Source organism: Lissotriton vulgaris, chromosome 6 (genome assembly GCF_964263255.1).
Source record: "Lissotriton vulgaris chromosome 6, aLisVul1.2, whole genome shotgun sequence".
NCBI classification, from domain to species: Eukaryota; Metazoa; Chordata; class Amphibia; order Caudata; family Salamandridae; genus Lissotriton; species Lissotriton vulgaris.
In genome coordinates this window covers 583,257,022-583,276,793 of record NC_141694.1, presented here as the reverse complement: position 1 = coordinate 583,276,793, position 19,772 = coordinate 583,257,022, and the positions used below count along the sequence as shown (strand labels likewise).

General features: G+C 44.0%; 1 protein-coding gene across 12 annotated transcripts in view; it reads left to right on the top strand.

Moving 5' to 3' along the window:
- SNX14 (sorting nexin 14) overlaps positions 1–19,772 on the top strand; it is a 1,106,650-nt gene that overhangs the window by 727,611 nt on the left and 359,267 nt on the right. For all 12 annotated transcript variants that reach the window (XM_086926583.1, XM_086926582.1, XM_086926579.1 and 9 more), the window contains one exon: positions 419–543. In XM_086926583.1, coding sequence (XP_086782709.1) covers positions 419–543 — 125 coding nt within the window. The remainder of the gene's footprint in view (positions 1–418; positions 544–19,772) is intronic.

Sequence of the window (19,772 nt, the reverse complement as noted above, 5' to 3'; positions counted from 1 at the left end):
GGTGTGTTGGAGGAAGGATGTTATAGCCATGTGTGTGAGAAACTCTTTGCTGTCGATTATAAAAGAAAGACCAGGTGTATTGGTTTTACAAATGCTTTTCTTGATTTCCCTTCACTTTGTAACTCATAATGTTGCCAAAGTAGTAATTTGATGGCCTCACCTCCTCCATTACAGATGCATGTTTTGAAAGTGTACATAGTGCATGCATAAATTGCGTATTGTTGCTGGAGTGAAATAAATGTGTGTTTGAAATGGGGATTATAGTCCTATAACGCTTCCTGTGCAGTATTAGGCAGTTTTGGAATATCAGGTCTGTATTTTCAGATCTTCGCACGAGAGGCAGCACAACTCTTGCAGTTTTGAGTTAAACCTTACTGTGTACAATAATAGAATGTAACATCCTTTCTCCCCCCTACAGTTTCAGATGGTCCTTGTAGCGAGGTTGTGAAGCTCCAGACCATGCCGTGCCTCTTTGAAGCCTACGAGCACGTTCTTTCTCTCTTGGAGAACGTCTTCACGCCCATGTTCTGTCACAGTGATGAGGTAAGTAGTGCTGGTGACGGAGGAACAGATAAGGTAGATCACAGGGAAATACGCGGTCTTAAAACCGAAATTTATGAGGCATGGGAAACCGCAAATACTTCTACAAGCACTTGTTAAGAAAAACAGGGCACTACTTCTTTTGTAGAGAAGATTATAAACAAGTGTATTGGTAATAGGTCTCTCAAATATTTTCCAATTAATATTTTATTGTGTCTTTCTTATTTGGCATCACATGCACTGCAGCAGTGTCTCCATTTGTGAATTCTGTGTCCTACCTGTCCCATAAGGTACGGAACAGTGGTAGCCAATGAAAGACTCCCCATGGTTGTCTACAATAATGATATTGATGTAGGATGAGTAGTTGCCTCACCTCAACCCCTTTTGGCACTGCCCTTCAACATAATGCCTCATGTTTAGCTTAAGGTGCTCCCCGAATCCTGTCAAATAATATCCTGTATTTTTCTTGAAAGGGTGAGGGCAGGCTTTCTTTCACTGCGGAACACATCCTGCTCAATATTTTCAGTGTTGATTAGAAAGAAGCTAGGGTTTATTGGTCCCAAAAAACACACTTAATCTGACGACTTAAATCTACCAAACAATAGTCCTAATGTAAACCTGATCGCAGAAATAAACACCCATGACACAAAACAATAAGCATAAACAACACATGACCCAAGGGGGCGTCCATGCACCTTCATCTCGCACATTCAAAAGTTATAAATACAAAGTGAAAATTAGTAGTCGCTGAAACTAAGGTTTAAATTGTGGAACTCATACTAGACAGTTTTGTATGGGTAAATGCTCAAAATGTCTACTCATTTGTTGCATTTTGTTAATTTGTAATGATGTCAAAAACTAAAAAGAATTACAAATAAGAAGAAAAAAGTGGGGTTTAAATATTGCTGTCTTATCTACTTGTACTCGTCTGGAAGAGACGCAATATTCAGTTTATATAATGTACTATAAATTAAAAACATTACGTAGTCAAAGAAGTTGTGGACTAATTTTGATTTCATATGAACTGGTCTATTGCCAGTGTTTTTTGGGGTATTAAACAAAAAGGTGATGTGAAATGGTTCAATTCACTTTAAATTGCGATATGTTTTAAAGTAATAAGATGGCTTTTTGTCGATTTTCGCATTTACAGTCTCCCCTGCTCTCCGCTGTTGTGTGTAGGAACCGTTCCTTCCCTCTCTCTTTTACAGTAGAAAGTGATACTACATTTGCAATTCCACCCACAACGGGCACAGTAATCTAATATACGTGAGATCCACAGACGAATAAAAACCCCCAAGACTTCTATATGTAGTACAATAAAGTATCAGGTCTAGCATTACGGGATAGTAGCATGAGCACTATTTCAACGTACTGCAGAGTACGGCTGGATTTAACAAAAAGTAAATTGTCTCAAATAAAAACATAATTAAAGAAAGCAGCACCTAAACAACGAGTTCAAGGAGGCAGTTGAAGCTGATTCAGAGACTTCCATAACCTAATTTGTTGCACAGCGTATGCTGTGAATCCACAATGCTTCATGCTGGTGCTTCTTTAGCTATCTTGCTTCCCTAGGGATGAATGCTACATTTTTAGGCCTGCTGAATATTAATTGCAAGGTAACGGATTGTGACAAATCATCCCTAACAAAAACGCAACATTCTGTATGGTTAAAACGAATTAAGTGGTATTGCGTTGAATTTTCAGTAGTAGAATTACCCTGAAATTAGCAGCACATCATGGATATATTAGTACCAACTATTAATCTATTCATTCCAATTCAGATCATTTACATACATTTTTGCTTAAATTATTGTGTATAAAAAATTGCATAGCTTACAGCAGTAACGACTCCCAATGCAATTACTTCTATTTATAAAAGTAGTATGCTTCCAAGCCATTAAATGCAGCACAAAAAACGTGATTTTATCCTTGGAAAGAGTAATTATCTCTTCCTGCCACGGTAATGCCACTTGCCTCCCAGCGAACAGTTACAATGCAGTAGGAGAGGTAGGCTTAGTGTCAGTTAGATGGTGGATGTGTCCCCGTTGCAAATGGTTGGCCAAACTTGCCAAGAAGAATTTGGTGGCAGTAATGTCTGCCTGATTTGTACTTGTCATGGCCGACTAAAAGCATGGCTACAGGTCCCAGCACTTTAGGGCTGACAATTGCACCCTGCCTTATCCCTGGAGCTCACCAAATCCCCAGAGATTCCTCATTTAATGTCACACATATGCTGTAGGTCCCCAAGGATTTCTGTAGCTTTGTGGAGGAGGAGACCGCTTCGTACATCCCATTATCCAAAAGCGCAACGTAATCACAAGTTTTTTCCCATTTCTATGGTGCACTATCTGAAAGAAACAGGTTAGTGTTAGATTCCTTACCTTAGAATATCCCCAGGCGTCAGACTGGATCCGGAAAGTTTTGCGTAGCAGTAACCCTGCTCGTCAGTAGGCGTCGTCTGCGGCTCTGCATCTGTCGTCGGCGTTGTTGTATTTCTATCTAGAACCCTAATTCGATATTCCCGATTCATGCCCTTATGTGGTTATAACAAATAGTATCCTTATAAAGGCATAAGAATCATATCCATATTTAGTAATAGCCCATGCAGTCCAAAACACGGCAAAGCTACTCCCATAGACTCCTAGAAAGCACAACGCGTTCTTTAAACAAACCAAGCCTCCAGCAGCCCGGGAATTCCCCCTGCTTTTGTTTTGATTTGCACAAGAACTCCTGGAGTCCAGAAAGAACTGTTAGTTCTTAGTGACGACTTATGTCCAACCTTACGTCAAACCCGACACCTTTCAGTTATAAATATACCAAAGTTGCATTAAGCAAACACACGGTGGTGTGGAGCAGAGCAGCTATCTACTTATCCTTAGCCCAGCTGATGCGAGAGCCGAAGGAAGCTGCCCCTCCCTTTTGACGCACTGGAGAAGCTGCCTTTTCTCACGCCGAGAAATCCAGCTCCTGTGTTCCCAAGTCACCCTCGCGGGTTGCTGGGAGATCGAGTCCTGAGAAGCGAGATACAAGACCTCCTTCATTCTATAACCAAGGTATGGAGCTGATTAAAACCGTGAAGAGAATTCTTGATTCCGATACTTGGCAAAAACCTAACTTAACTTAAAACTGCAACTTACTTACTCCTTCCCACGTATTAGGCTTAGGTCAGGTACACTGGGGTAGACGTATCTTAGAAGCACCAGTTGAGTTTGTTAGTCAATGTTTTTATGTATGTATATATTTTATCCATTTTTAAAGTATCATATGGCTAAGAAACCATATCAATGCTTTTACAGTATTATTTCATAATACTACTTTTACTGTACGCACTTTACTTTATGATAAGTATTGCAATTGTGGCAATTCATTTCTCTTGCATGAGAAAGAAGACTGCTCAATAAAATAACACCTTTTATTGAAAACGCCCGTCTCTCTGATTTCTCTGCACTCTGGTGAAATTAAGCATGCACGATTGACTAAGTGAAATAGCTGTCTATTGTTTTCACACGACTCTAGAGATACACTCTTTATTCTGAGGGAGCAAAGTTGTCATGTTTATGCGGTTGGCAGAAACTAATCCCTTCTTGTCTAAATCAGGACGGTTAACCCTTTCCTGAACATTCAAGAAAGTTTCTAGTGACCTCTGAGCTAGCTGGCAAAACGAATTAAGTCTAACATAGTCAGTAGAGACCTAGATGACCTCAGTCCTACGTCTACACTGCTGTTTATGGTATTCCAATGCGCAGAGCTTATTGGGAATATAGGAACTACACTACATGGCGCCCAACGTTTGGTAAGGCGATAATCTAACGCAAGACACTAGAGTCACTCAGTCGTGCTTTTCACACAGACCCCTTTCTCCCGTAAAAACTTCAATAGACGTCTGGAGTGGGTGAAAGGTTAATATCCGCCGGAACTTAGTAGGATGAGAATCCTATGTATTAGTTTTTGGTTCAGTCAACGTTGAAGGATACAGTGACCCAAAATATTGTGCACCTAATCTTTGTTTCCTTGAAACTTGTTCTGCAACAAAAAACTTTCTTCCAGTAAAATGGGGGAAGTGAAGAAGAAAGAGATAGAGAAGCATTAGCAGCTCGACTCTTAGCGGATGACACAACCATCCAAGAAAATGACCCGGGTGCTATAATCATTCCGGTCAATATAAGAAGAACTATAACTCTTAAACTTATAGAGAATGGACTATCACCAAGTGGTGGTACGGTCATATTCGTGATAGAGGCACATGAATATCGGTAGACAGAGGTATTCTATTCATGGATACATTTTCCAGCAGCACACGCTGTGACAAAAGATTTCCACTATTACAAAGTAGAGGAACCTCCGGATATATACACTCCTTTCGAGGACGTTGAAATCCCACTAACTTACCAAGAGCACCTGCTCTGGTTTAAAGGCGCCTTAAAACATCAAAATCACATCACCAGGCACGGTCCACTAGGTAGACCAGGAGCCACATGACCGGTTCTAGCCAGCTACACACCACACCCAGACATTAATAAAATGTCGGTCCGGGAACTTTTAGCTCAGCTAAAACTTTTAATTAAAATACATAGACAATTGGTGTAATATGTCATGCGGACTTTAACAGTCCAATCAGCAATTAACATCCCACAACTGACCACTCATCAGGGGAATACAAACAAAATTACACCACAGAACATACAATCATGTCTTGGTAAAACACCCATAAAACGGGAACAAATTCCATTCTGGGTAGCTCAAAAAATAATTCAGAGGCAGTATTTCCCAATACTACAGCTCATGAAAAACACAGAATTCTTACTATCTGCCTCCCAATGGGGGTCGCACCACATGTGGAAGACTGTGACACTTGGGGCACGGTCTTTGCTTCCATCTACACAAAAACACATGGTGGTCCGTCTATGGCGGTCATACCAGATGTACTAACACAAATTCAGAAAGAATACGGTCCAGAACCCGCTTTAACTCTGGGTATGAAATTACTAAAAGACTTTAAGCAGGTCTCGGCTATATTATTAGCCAACATAAAAGGAGAAGCAGCATGTGTGGCAATCCGCCAGAAATTGAAGGAGACCGATATAACAGACCAACCATTTGAACTTGCCAGAATCATAGAAAAATCCTATGAAGAGCTAGGAAGAGATAGTTTGGGTGGGAAACCAATAACACACCAATTAACTGAAAATCCTGAAAAAACATTTATTAAAAATAATCTAAATACTCCAAAAAAGAGTTGGGATGGTAATAAACAATCCACTCCCAAGGAAAAACGATTCCAGTCCAGAGGAAGGTCTCCTCAACGGAGAGAAAGATCTCCTTGCCAAGGAGGCAAGTCTCCCCAAAGGGAACCCTCTGAGAAAAGATACAATCTTAGAGATAGGGATACATTGAAAAAACCTGATAGATATCAAGATATTGATACACGTCCCTCTCGCTCTTTTCAGACTTCCTCACAGAAATCGGAAAGAAGAGGACGGTCAGAACACAAGGAAGAGCACGTCAAGTCCAAAGACAAAGAACCTGCTCATCAAAGTAAAAAATCACAATTTCCCAGAAAGAAGGTAGCAAGTATTAAAATTAAACATGCCGAGGATTCTGAGGACACAACTGAAAAACGGAGAGTGGGCCCAGACAATGCTAGACAGCGCAGCAGAAGGGACCATAGCTCGCAAGATCCTGATGAATCTTCTGGAGACAGTGGACACGATTGAATACATTCAGGTGGAAACTGCAGACACGCGAGTTAGGGTGCCCCATAAACTATATGAAATAACATTACGTATAGAGGGAGATAAAACTAGGAAAATAAAAGGTCTCTTTTGGGAGAATCTTTCTAAAGGCTATGACATCCTGTTAGCTGAAAAAGACTGGCCACCAGAGTTTGTCAGGGACTGCCCTCATGGCGAAGAAATTATTATGCCTGCCTTCTCAAATCATATTCTAATTCATAAAAAATACACATTCGCAAGAAAATGGGCAGTGGCCCAAGCCCCTGCATTATACAAAAATCATGTAGAATGGGATGAGGACTCTCCTCACCACAAAATCCAGTTAAAAAATCAAACCACTGCACAAAGTCAGAACCCAGTTAAACAAGAAGCTAAAAAGCAAGTCAGGGAGATCTTAGATCAACTTGAATATCAAGGGGTGATTGAAACATGCACCTCACAAATGAACAATCCTTTGTTTCCTGTCTCCAAGCCAGACGATTCATATCGGCTAGTTTTGGACTACAGACATTTAAACTCCTGCTGCAAAACTTTTGCAGTACAAAATTCACACAGTGCAGCACTAATGAACAACATTGTGCGCAAAAAATATAAAACAACATTAGATATCTCTAATGGATTCTTCTGTCAAAACATTGCACCTGAAAGCAGGTATTTGACCGCTTTCTCAATAATTGGTTCGCAAAAACAATTTTGCCGACTCAAGAATTCAAGAATCGCCCAGGATTATTCTCAGCAAGGGTAACAGAATTACTACAAATATATGATGATGAGGCATTATTATATGTCGATGACATCTATCTTACAGACGATGACCTGGAGACTCACTTAAAAAGAGTGAACACCATAATTCTTGGGTTTGTATCAGATGGTTACAAATTCAACTTTAAAAAGTCAAGAATTGCCCATCTAACCTGATTTCAAACCAATACATTGGACTCCAAAACACACAGAAATTTTGAAATCATTACAGAGAGACATGTTAACTAAAACAAAACTGCAAACACGCGAAAACATACGCAACCTTGTAATCAGAGTCATCCCAGGAAGATGTGGATTCACATACCTGACCTCTGAGGGAGAAACGGTACCTAAAGCTTACAAATCACATGTGTACACTCAAGGTGAAATGAAATTCAGCTCTACAGAAATGTTTTTGACAGCGGTTCAAACTGCTGTAGCAAGAGAAAGAGCCCTAGCCTAAGGTAAGAGAATAACTGTTTATACAGCAGAATCAGCCCTTGAGGCATTAACAAGTCCACGCAATCTGAATGCAGTGGCATTAGATCCAAAATGGATACAATGGGAAAATTCTCTTGCTACAGAAGACATGAAATACTATTTTGACCCGAAAATGAAAAAACTAGATGATCTAGAATACGAAGAAGAATATCCTCTGCCAATCGAAATTCTACCTCTCTAACAATATACCTGTGTAATCTATATGGACAGATTTGCACACCATTACGATGTAGAGAAAAAATCCTACAATGCAGCGTGCGCAATTGTTAAAGGTCGCTGGCGCTCTCGTAAATTCAAACCGATAATTACCAAAACTGAATCACTCAGAAACTGTTCAGCTCAGCGAGCTGAAATAAGATCTTTAAAGATGGCGCTTGAGGCCGCGAGATCCTGTACGATATCCTGATTCTACACCCAGCCTCCACCTGGATGAAGTGTTCCTCGCTCCGGTGGTGAAATCCCCAAGCTTTTATCATTTGATTTCATGGACTTACGTCGAGTTGAAGATCGTGGCCTGTTCCAGCGGTGAAGCCGGGACCTCGAGTAATTGTAAGGCCGGGTTGCAATTCAACAACATCGGCTGAGAGACCCTGGCAGGGTCCGGTCTACCGACATGGAGACTTTGGTTACGCCCGAATTTGGTGACAATTGTTTTCCGTGCCGAGCGTTGTGAAAGAAGTGACCTGCTGCTGCTGATTGGGTGTGGGGATCCCTGTACCGCGGACCTGGTATAGATTCTAGCCGGGGTTCGGTGGGTCGGGACCCCGGACTGCGGTGCTGCGCCGGGTTCTCCCGGCTGTGGATAACCACTGGTCGCTGTCTACGCCTGCCCCCCCAGTATCCTGCTTGTCCCCCCCGAAAATGCCTGAGTCACCCGGGGAGTCGATTGCGACTGCGACTGCATGTGGTATAGTGGATCGACCGGCGACTGGGCCGACGCTGGAAATGATATTATCAGAAATTTGGGCGTTTCACGCGCAAGCGACTGTGTTAATGGCTAAAATGGATGTCAGTCTGACTGGGATCCTGTTCGAAGTACCGGACCCTGCCTTACGGTCAAACCAGCAAACAACAACCCCTCAAGCCGCGGCCATTTTGGCTTCCGGCGAGGACCCCGCGCAAGATCGAGTGTGGTGTTAATGTCGGATTCAACAGATGGCGCCCAGGAAAATGCTGTCCTCTGGACCACAAGTGTGTCACAGTGCCCTTCATCATCATCAACTTCGGAGGTCTTAGAAGGCGTTCCCCCCCCGGACAACTGTGTTGTAAACTCTTCCCCCATCTTGTGGCTGTATCCCCCTTCTCTGGATGTTCTACGATTCCGGGGCAAGAACTATCGGGACAGTCCAACTTGGAGAGGGGAATTTTCCGCGCGTGAAGACCTCTTGGAGTCACTAGCCACCGGGGGTAATGGATTGACTTTTGATGCTTTCCCTCTCATCTATGACTTGTTTTTGTCCCCTGGGGTTTTGCCTGGGAGGGTTCGTGTGATGCTTCGAAAGGGTCAAGGTTGAATCAACTGAACTGAGCTGGCTTGGAACACTGGTAATGGAAGTTTGATTTGGACCTGTTTAATAATGGAAGCTAGACGGTGTATCACGATGCCCCCTCTTGATTTTCGTACGAGTTGCTTCACATCCGTCCTTGGCTGTAGGGGGTGTCTGTGTCTTGGCGGGGGAGCCAAGGGGCCGGGAACACCGTATGATTAGGCCCTCCTCCATTCTTCTTCTTTCCCCTTCTTTTAGGGTTTAGGTTAATAGGGCGACAGGCACGCTGCTAGTGGGGTCAGACTATAGCCATTGGCAGGGGTGCAGGGTGGGGGGTTGGAGGGGGGGGGGGGTTTATTTTTCCTTTTTTGTTTTCTATGGCCTTTTTCTCCCTTCCCATATTTCCTTAGGATCGGTATGGTCTGTGCTTTCTTCTGATTTCATTGTGTTCTGAAATTAGTGTGCATGTTTTTTCGTTACTCGTTTCACTGGGCGGGCGGGCCCTGAGGACTGGCGGTCACAAACATGTATACTGTTTTATTGTTTATAATGACATATAGGCATTCGCGCCAGAGACCCACAAATGGCTGTTTCCACACATATATCCTGTTTCCCTGGTCTGCCCTCCGTATCCTGTTGTTAGAATATATGGCACCTGATCCGATCATTTCAATATAAAAAAAAAGAAGACCTTTACTATATCCTGTGCTTTATCAATGAGTCCTGATACACTATCCATCCTGAATCGATGCCGGACCTCAGGGTTGTCGGCTGAAGAGCTGTGTAATGCTATGAAACGTCAAGGTTTGCTACGGTTCAGCGGCCGGCCCCTGCGGTTGTAGGCCCATCCTTGTATTTCATGAATGCTGCAATAAAGGTTTTCCCCCCCAAAAAAAAAAAGATGGCGCTTGAAAATGCCGATCGCGAATTCCCCACACTAATAGTGTGAGATTCACATTACTGCGTCAAGTCATACAACAGTGACATGCAGACATGGAGCAAAAACGGTTACAAAGATGACACAGGCGCCACAATAAAGCATAAAACGCTTTGGGAACAAGTAGTTCTTCTGCAGAAAGAACTACAAAAGACTCACGTGATAAATACACTGAGTCATTAACGTGATGGCGTTCACGTTTCGGGGAATTCATTGGCTGATGAAGCCGCGAAGGCAGCTGTGCAAACGGCTTCCGTAGCTGCTATCACCCGGTCAAAAACAAAAATAGACAGCGATATAATGCAAGCTGTCAGTGCTTCAGTAAAAGATTATAAAAAAACACTCCTGAAAGGCTTTCCAGTAAAATACTCATACATAACTGATGCAAATAATGTTCCATTTGCTCGAATCCCTGGAGTGGGGGATAGGGCAATTCCAAACATGGAACACAGATTAGGACTTATTTTAGCGGCACACGAAGGGCTAGCTTCTGCACATGCTGGTATTTCCGCCACAACAGCGTTATTAAAACAGAGATATTGGTGGCCACGCATGAGAAAACAAACTAAGAACTATGTTCTAGAATGTGAAATATGCCAAAGAATGAAAGTATCAACGGTGAAACGACCAGCGCAGATGCCCCTTCTAATCTCAGATAAACCATTATCGTGTGTTTACCTGGACCACTGTGATCCCTTACAAAGGGATGGCAACCATAAATATATCATGGTCGCAGTGGACTCCTGCACGAGATTCATTTGGATGTGGCCCCAGCGCTCGGCTGACGCCAGAACTGTTATAAAAGATTTGCGAGTCTTTATCGGCACATACGCAATTGGCATGCTACATTCTGACCAGGGTCCTGCTTTTAGCTCTCGAGCTTACTAAGAGGTCATGACCAGCAAGGGCATTGCATTGCAGTACTCTTCTCCCTTCCATCCTGAGGGAAATGCGGTAGTTGAAAGAAAAAAAGTGACATAAAGCAATCTATAACAGCAAGGGTATTAGGTTCGGGTGATGGGTGGGTCAAACATCTAATAAGTGTCCAACATAGTCTTAATAACATGCCAAGAAATTCTCTAGGAGGTATCAGTCCGTACGAACTTTTGTTTGGTACTAGAATGATTATCCAGGATCTGGATCGTCGAACTTCAGTGGTAGAAGAAAAAACTTTTGATATCAAAGATCGTTTGGCTATTTTACAGGACTTGAATGAAACAAGAAAGAGTATAAGTAACATAAAGTTTAAGCCAACAACCACTGAAGAACCACCTGTCTCAGCAAGACCTGTCTGGATTCCAAAGATTGGGGATCTGGTCAGAGAAAAGATTGCGGTGAAGAAGGAATTTGGACCTTCTTACAGAAAAGCAGTACCTGTCCTAGCTGTCAGCGGAACAAGATCAGTAGTACTACCGCCACTTGCTTGTAAAAAGGAAAACAGAACTGTTTCCATCGACCTGGTGAAACCACAAACATTTGGCCGATAATAAATAGCAGGCCCAGTGGATTACCAAGAAATAGCAGAAGACCAAACTTTGCTACAATCCAAGAGGTTCAAACTGAGAGACTAATCACATTCGATAAACCTGCAGTAAATAAAAACGGACTATGCAACAAAGCCATGGAACTGGTGCCTCTTGGAACCCAAATTGCAACAATTCCTGATGATACATCAATCTACAACGATGTAGCCTCAGACTGTGCAAATGTAACAAAAGAAAATGCAAAGATCAATGATAATCCGGAAGCAATCCCATCAATTGACAGAACTTCATCTGGCTATTTTATCACGTGAACATGGAGACAAGCCAGCAACAAAAACTTTCAAAGAAAAAATAACCAAGCTTTTTCACCAACTAAAAGAAACATATCTGATTTCACCATGGATTGAATTTTGGACTGTTAGGTGTACTTTTCCTCCTGCTTTGGCTCATCATGGTTTTATACTTGGGTAAATTCATTGATGGAAAATATAGTACAATGGACGCAGCAAGTCAGATCATCAACTTGGTCCCTAAAATCTCACAGATCCTCTCACATCGAGAAAAGAGAACTATCATCAGTGAACATCACAGCCAATCCAATACCTGGGGGTATAGCATGGGACAGAACTGAATATGAAATTTATGGCCCGAGTGAGCTCTTGAAGTATCCACACCAGTTTAAGGTTTCCTTAAGTGATTTTGTGATACCAAGTTCTTTTTCTGATGAATGGGACTTTGAAAATATTAACAATATGATGTCCTATTTAGTAATGTCAGCTAAATTTACAGAACATGATTACTTACAGGGTTCATCAAATTATGAAGAATTATACTGTTACAATCACTATGGTCATCACTATTTGCATAAATCTGCACAACCTAGAAATGTTTTTACTTATAATCAATGGGAACATTGTCCAACTCCACCAAAAGGAAGCTCGAAGATATTTTATGAGAAATTTCCATACTTCTCAGGATTTAACAACAGTGATCCAGAAACGTTTTATTTTAAAATGTTAAATAAGACAGGAATGAAAACAATGTTGACAAATAATAAACTGATTTATTCTGAAAAATTTTATGACAAAAAGTCTACATTTGGTTTTGAATTTTGGAAAAATAACATTGAAACAAAAACCATCTGGGGAACAAATGACTGGCAGGTACAAGGTCTAGAATCATTATTTAGAGCCTGCATGATCCCAGAACAAATAATATTCCTGAATGATACCATTCAACAAACTACTTGTCTTGGTTTAGCTAAGATAAAAGACTTAAATAAACCGTCTATTCCGAAGCCCATACCTGATAGTAATAGTACTACGGATGTGGAAATAGACGTATCCCATATTTTTCACCAAAACAGAACAAATCCTGATTGGAAAAAATGGTTGATCTGGCCCACAGACACAAATAACTGTCAAGATTGATTCCTGAACAAAAGACAGGGGTTCAAACTGACCAGGCCAGACCCAAGATATTCCCAGAGACAACATCCAGGGATTGTTACAACATACAGTGTAGGGAAATTATGCCTTGAGTGGCTACAGAAATCCACACTGGCTGAAATTAAGCAACAATTGACTTTACTTAAAGAAGGTGCTGACTTGCGAGATTTCATACTGGTACCTCGCAAACAGCGCCAACAATGTTTCATTGCGGCCGGTATACACGCTGCATACAACGAAGCTTGGAAAGTAATGCAAATTGAAACAGCAGAAAAAATACGAGAAATTGATAGTATAAATTTGGAAAAATCACTTTCTGTAGTGGACAATGGGTTAACGACTCTGTCTTCCAGAATATATTCACTGGACAGTATTGTATCATCTGCCTTTGATATAATAGAGCAAGACTTGCTAATGTTACAACATGGTCAGTCCCAATTGCGTTCTATTGTACAGCTAGGCTGGACGTTGCAAAACCTACATTCAGGCTACGTGCCATGGCGTGTAATCAACATAACGTCATTATTTTCTATCTTTAACCTTACTGATAAACAAATCAGTTTGGCACAAAAAGGAGCAGACTATACGATTCTGAGCATTGAAAAACTTGAGAGATTACCATTGACAATGTCAGAGAGACCGGTCATTAAAAGGATAATACACGGAACAATTACAATTCCGATAACAACTTTCCAGTTTAAATATTGCCAAGAATATATACCAGCAGGTCAGTATGAAAGGTTGGGTAAAGGATACATCAAATCAACCTGGGATTTACCTTACACACACAAATGTTATAGTGAAGGGAAAAAGGAGGTATTCCTTAGTGCTGTTATGTTATGTTAGAACTATATTTCTTGAGCGCACGGCTACCCAGATCGGGTGTCCCGGCGCTTTGGCAGAGAGTCCTGAACACAACCAAGAAAAACCCAGCGGCAGAAACACTGTAGGCCCACTGGTTAGGCGGAGAAGAGGAGCGTCTTGAGCTCCTTTCTAAAGGCCAGAAGATTGTTAGCCTTGCGGAGTGACAGAGGGAGCTCATTCCACAAACTGGCCGCCATAAACTGGAAAGACCGGCCTCCCATCCGCACGCGTTTGATCACTGGTACCTCCACTTTAGCCAGGTCAGCAGATCTCAAACTCCTCCGGGGAACGTAGAGAGTAATCCGCTTCCTGAGGTAAGCTGGGCCAATGCAGTGGAGGGCTTTAAACGCCAACGTGAGGACCTTGAAACTAATTCTGCTAGGGATAGACAGCCAATGCAGCCTGCCGCGCAGTAGAGAGGTACTGGCTCTCCGTGGAAGGCCAAAGATGGCTCTGGCCGCCGAGTTTTGGACAACTTGCAATCTGGATACCAGATATTTAGGCAGACCAGAGAAAAGTGCGTTAGCGTAGTCTAAACGCGAACCCACAAGTGCTTGCACGATGTTCTTGCGATATTGAAGGGAAAGCAGTGGGAGAAATTTCCTCACCATCTTCAAGATACCGAAACATTTCCCCGCCAGGCCCGTGATGTGGGGACGAAAAGAAAGACTGTCGTCAAATACCACACCCAGATTTTTTACTTGGGCAGATGGTTTCTCAGGGGGGAACATGTCGGAAGGCCACCACGATTTCCAGCCAGGGTCCTCAGCGCAGCCAAAAAAGAGCAACTCGGACTTATCCGAGTTACATTTCAGGTTCTGGTGCTGAAACCATGCAAAAACAGCACTCAGGCAGTCTCTGATTCTGTCGCCATTAAAAGCCTCTCCCTTCCTGCAGGTAAACAGGAGCTGGGTGTCATCAGCGTATGAGATGACCCGGGCTCCAAATGCCTCCGCGACCTTCGCCAAAGGGGCCACATAAATGTTAAATATGGTGGGGCTCAGGATGGATCCTTGAGGCACCCCCACCTCTAGCGAAGGCATTTCCACGGAGAACGGAGGTAGTGGTAATCATTGTAAAAAAATCACTAAGCGGTACACTTCTGTGCCAAGGTATTAACTTGCATGGAGCCTGCGAAGGGTCTTCAAATAACCTTTCATGTCACCTGCAAGGCACTCCTGCAACACAGATAGAACCATTCTTCAGACAACTTACCAACGGTAGCTACGTTTTAATAAATGACCACAGCTGTTGTGGAATGGTGCCAGGAGAATGCTATCTCGTAACCGTTTCTTCCAGGGTCGTTTGCTGTATGCAAGTATTGTATCCAAACAGCAATCCAGACATGGAGGCGGCAATATGGCCTTATGTGAATATCTCTTCTTTTCGAATTGATACTTTAAGCAGAATGAAGTCTATTCTTTTACAGACAACTGTGCCGCTGACCTCGTCCAAAGAAACGTATGATCTGCAAGTTGCAAGGAGAACGTCAGAGATACATACCCTTTTATCGACAAATTGCCCCGTGCATTTCGTAGAAATGTTAAGTCAAATTTTAAACATGTCTGATACCAGTGGCATCGCACATTTATTTAAGACAATTTTTTCGGGACTGTTAACACCATTTGAAACAGTTCTGGGCATGTTCCCGAATTTTGTCCATTCTGTCTTTGGCGGCCTACCTTTTATTTTGGGACTCGAAGCAGGAATTTTATTTTTGTTCCTTCTGCTCCGATATGGCAAGCCAAGCCACAAACAAGACTCCAGCAACGATGGAAGAGATGATCCTAGCAATACGCTACCAAGACCGTATCACTAAGTTCCTCGGATTAGCCCGGCTAAGAGATCTGAGTACAACTTGGTTTCTTTCATTCAGACCAATCTGGCAGGATTGCATCTTACCTGTGCTTCGATGTCTGCTATGCGGAGAAGAATGCGTGTTGGACGTCTGTCTTACACTACCATCAGCAGTACCAATGGATATTTATACTTTGCTTTGTCCAGTAACTACTCATGCAACGTGTTGTCCCCAGCGGCTACCTATTCTGATGACTGCATTCGTTGAGACTTCACCACTACGAGTAGGTGGCGGTGAAGTACAAGAGGAAAGCAGCACCAAACAGGTACAACCTTCTGTGAGCATTGCTGATCCAAACATCGATGATAGCAATCACGCACAGAACTGCAAAGTTACAGTATTTTCAAACTTGGTTGAACTTTCACCTGATGTTGTAGACCATTTTTTTGCAAGCCTGTCTGATATGATGTTCTCCCCTGAACAACCAGAATAACTTTTAAAAACAACAAGCACACAGCGTTCCCTGAACTCTGAATTTGGCCTTCAGTTCTGTTAAACAAAGCAACTGAAAACATTTGGAACTATTTTTTTTTCTCTTCCCCTGAAAGCGAAATAATTTTTCTTTCAAGTCAAAAATATTTACCATTTTTTCCGGCACATTGTACTTTGCTTAAAGTAGAACTATTCTTAGAGAACAGAGCTTCTATTTTTAGAGACATTAGAGAAAATATTTTATCTCTGCCTCTAGCACATGTACATTATCGTATAAATATGTGATGAAATGGTCTCAACCTTCTTTTCTGTATACAGAGCCATTTCATGTGTAATTTTTACAATTCATTCAGCTGATATATATGTATATGCATTTAACTGAATGATAACCCTGCCTGAAAAACGTACAGTACCAATACTCATTTTCGTGTATAAACCATACACCATTTCAAATGCAATTATGTATTTTGGGGTGGATTGGAAAACAGACATGCATTGTATGTTTAATATTGCTTATTTTTTTTAGTAATGATGGACATTAATTCGTGGAGTGGGTGTTGTATTTCTATCTAGGACCCTAATTCGATATTCCCGATTCATGCCCTTATGTGGGTATAACAAATAGTATCCTTATAAAGGCATAAGAATCATATCCATATTTAGTAATAGCCCATGAAGTCCAAAACACGGCAAGGCTACTCCCATAGACTCCTAGAAAGCACAACGCGTTCTTTAAACAAACCAAGCCTCCAGCAGCCCGGGAATTTCCCCTGTTTTTGTTTTGATTTGCACAAGAACTCCTGGAGTCCAGAAAGAACTGTTAGTTCTTAGTGACGTCTTATGTCCAACCTTACGTCAAACCCGGCACCTTTCAGGTATAAATATACCAACGTTGCCTTAAGCAAACACACGGTGGTGTGGAGCAGAGCGGCTATCTACTTATCTGAAGCCCAGTTGATGCGATAGCCGAAGGAAGCCGCCCCTCCCTTTTGACGCGCTGGAGAAGCTGCCTTTTCTCACGCCGAGAAATCCAGCTCCGGTGTTCCCAAGTCACCCTCGCGGGTTGCTGGGAGATCGAGTCCTGAGAAGCGAGATAAAAGACCTCCTTCATTCTATAACCAAGGTACGGAGCTAAGTAAAACCTTAGAGAGAATTCTTGATTACAATACTTGGCAAAAACCTAACTTAACTTAAAACTGCAACTTACTTACTCCTTCCCAAGTATTAGGCTTAGGTTAGGTACACCGGGGTAGGCGTATCTTAGAAGCACCAGTTGAGTTTGTTAGTCAATGTTTTTATGTATGTATATATTTTATACATTTTAAAGTATCATATGACTAAGAAACCATATCAATGCTTTTACAGTATTATTTCATAATACTACTTTTACTGTACGCACTTTACTTTATGATAAGTATTGCAATTGTGGCAATTCATTTCTCTTGCATGAGAAAGAAGACTGCTCAATAAAATAACACCTTTTATTGAAAACGCCCGTCTCTCTATTTCTCTGCACTCTGGTGAAATTAAGCATGCACGATTGACTGAGTGAAATAGCTGTCTATTGTTTTCACACGACTCTAGAGATACTCTTTATTCTGAGGGAGCAAAGTTGTCATGTTTATGCGGTTGTCAGAAACTAATCCCTTCTTGTCTAAATCAGGACGGTTAACCCTTTCCTGAACATTCAAGAAAGTTTCTAGTGACCTCTGAGCCAGCTGGCGAAACGAATTAAGTCTAACATAGTCAGTAGAGACCTAGATGACCTCAGTCCTACGTCTACACTGCTGTTTGTTATTCCAATGCGCAGAGCCTATTGGGAATATAGGAACTACACTACAGCGTCGTGATCACCGGGATGACATCGTCGGAGTACTTAGACGCCGCCCTCTTGCGCTGACGTCAGTTCTTCTTTTTTCCGCACCAGCAAGCGCAGATCAGGGAAGAGCAGTACTCCAAGTCAATTTTTGACTAAACTTTTTGATCTCTTTTGGATCCTTCTCGAGTCGATTCCTCGACTCGCGGTGCCGATAGGGATGCTCGGGTTCAAATCTTGCGACGAATGTTACCGCTTTATGTCGGTGACCACCCCCCACCGTCGGTGCCTGTACTGTCTCGGGGCCGACCACGACGACAAGTTGTGCCCCGACTGCCGGGCATTGAACTGGAAGGCTAGGTGGGAGCGGTCCCGTAAGCGTCTCGAGCTCCGGCAGTTGTCCCGCGCCGCTCGGGGTCCCGGTCCAGGAGGAGGTCGAGGGACCGGTCGCGGGGCCACAGTCAACGAGTCAACACCGCTCGTCGGGCTCCAAGTCTTCAGGTAAGTCGAGGCACAAGAAGTTGAAGAAGCGACATCCCTCTTCCGACTCCCCCTGGCGCTCGCGCGAACAGCCGGGTGTTCGGGCGATACCGCCCTCGCGGCTCTGCCGGAGCCGCAAGCGCTGCGTCCAGCTCCACACCCACCGGTCCCTGGGCTGCATGCGACGCTGGAGAAGATTAGCGCCTTCCTCGCGGCCATGAGGTCGTGCTTCCCTCCGTCGGCACCCGCCGAGGCGCCTTCGGACCCGCGGGTCCGTCTGGGAGCCCAAGCGGGCCGGGTGCTCCGGCACCAGCACCGTCGTATGCTTCGCCCCCGGTGCCGTCGACAACTCCGGTCCCGACGACGCAGGGTTCCTCCGGATCCAGGCCTGGATCCGTAATGACGCCGGGTGACCTTACGACCCCTCCACTGGCTCCGTCACCAAGGGTGTCGCCCCCGACGACGTCGTCCCCGGTCCCAGCCCCGGTCCGGATCCGGGGGCGGATCTTTGACGCCGATCGGTGAGCCCTTCACCGACGACCCTGCTGCATCATTTACTCCGGACTATCAGGAGATGGATGACGATGGCGACTGGGAGGGTTCTGAGGAACCTCTGGCACTGCAGTGCCAGTTGAGCCAGGACTGGGCAGACGAGCTGGGGGAGGCCAGTGGTCTGGACACTTCGCCCGACACTGGATTGGTCTTCCCTCCTACCGTGGCTTCGGAGCAAGGGGCTGCTTACAGTGTGGTGTTGACTAGGGCAGCCAAGGCCTTGGCTCTTGAGCTCCCTGTCACAGCCGTGAGGACTAACCTCCTCACTGAGGTGCTCAAACCGCAGGCAAGCTCCTCAGAGCCTCTCCTGCCGTGTAACGAAGCCCTCACTGACATTCTGGTGGGCGTCTGGTCCAAGCCCTCTACAGGCCTCCCTGTAGATCGGAACGTGGCCCGACGCCACCACCCGGCTCTGGGCGACCCCAGCTTCCTGTCCGTTCACCACACCCCAGAGAGCCTGGTGATCCAGGCCTCTACCTCCCAAACCGCATTCCCGACCGCTCCTCCAGATCGGGAATCCAAAAGGTACGATCAGTTTGGGAAGCAACTGTTCTCCTCACTGAGTGTTGCGGGCTGACAACACCTACTGCCTTTTGGGCTGTTAAACCCACTCACTGTGGGATACGGTTGTGGAAGTGCTGCCGCAGTGGCCGGTGGAGGCGCAGGCAAAGCTTACCCAAGCCCTAGTAGCCCTAGCAGAGGGACGGGATGCAGCACGCTACTCCATTTGATGTGGACTTGATACCACGGACTCGCTGGGTAGGGCGATTGCGACGACGGTGGCGGTTTGCTCCACGCCTGGCTGAGGTCAGCCAATTTTTCGGGGGATGTCCAAGCCACCCTTATGGACATGCCCTTTGATGGCTGTCGCGGACAGTGCCCTGGAGCGTTTCAAGGACA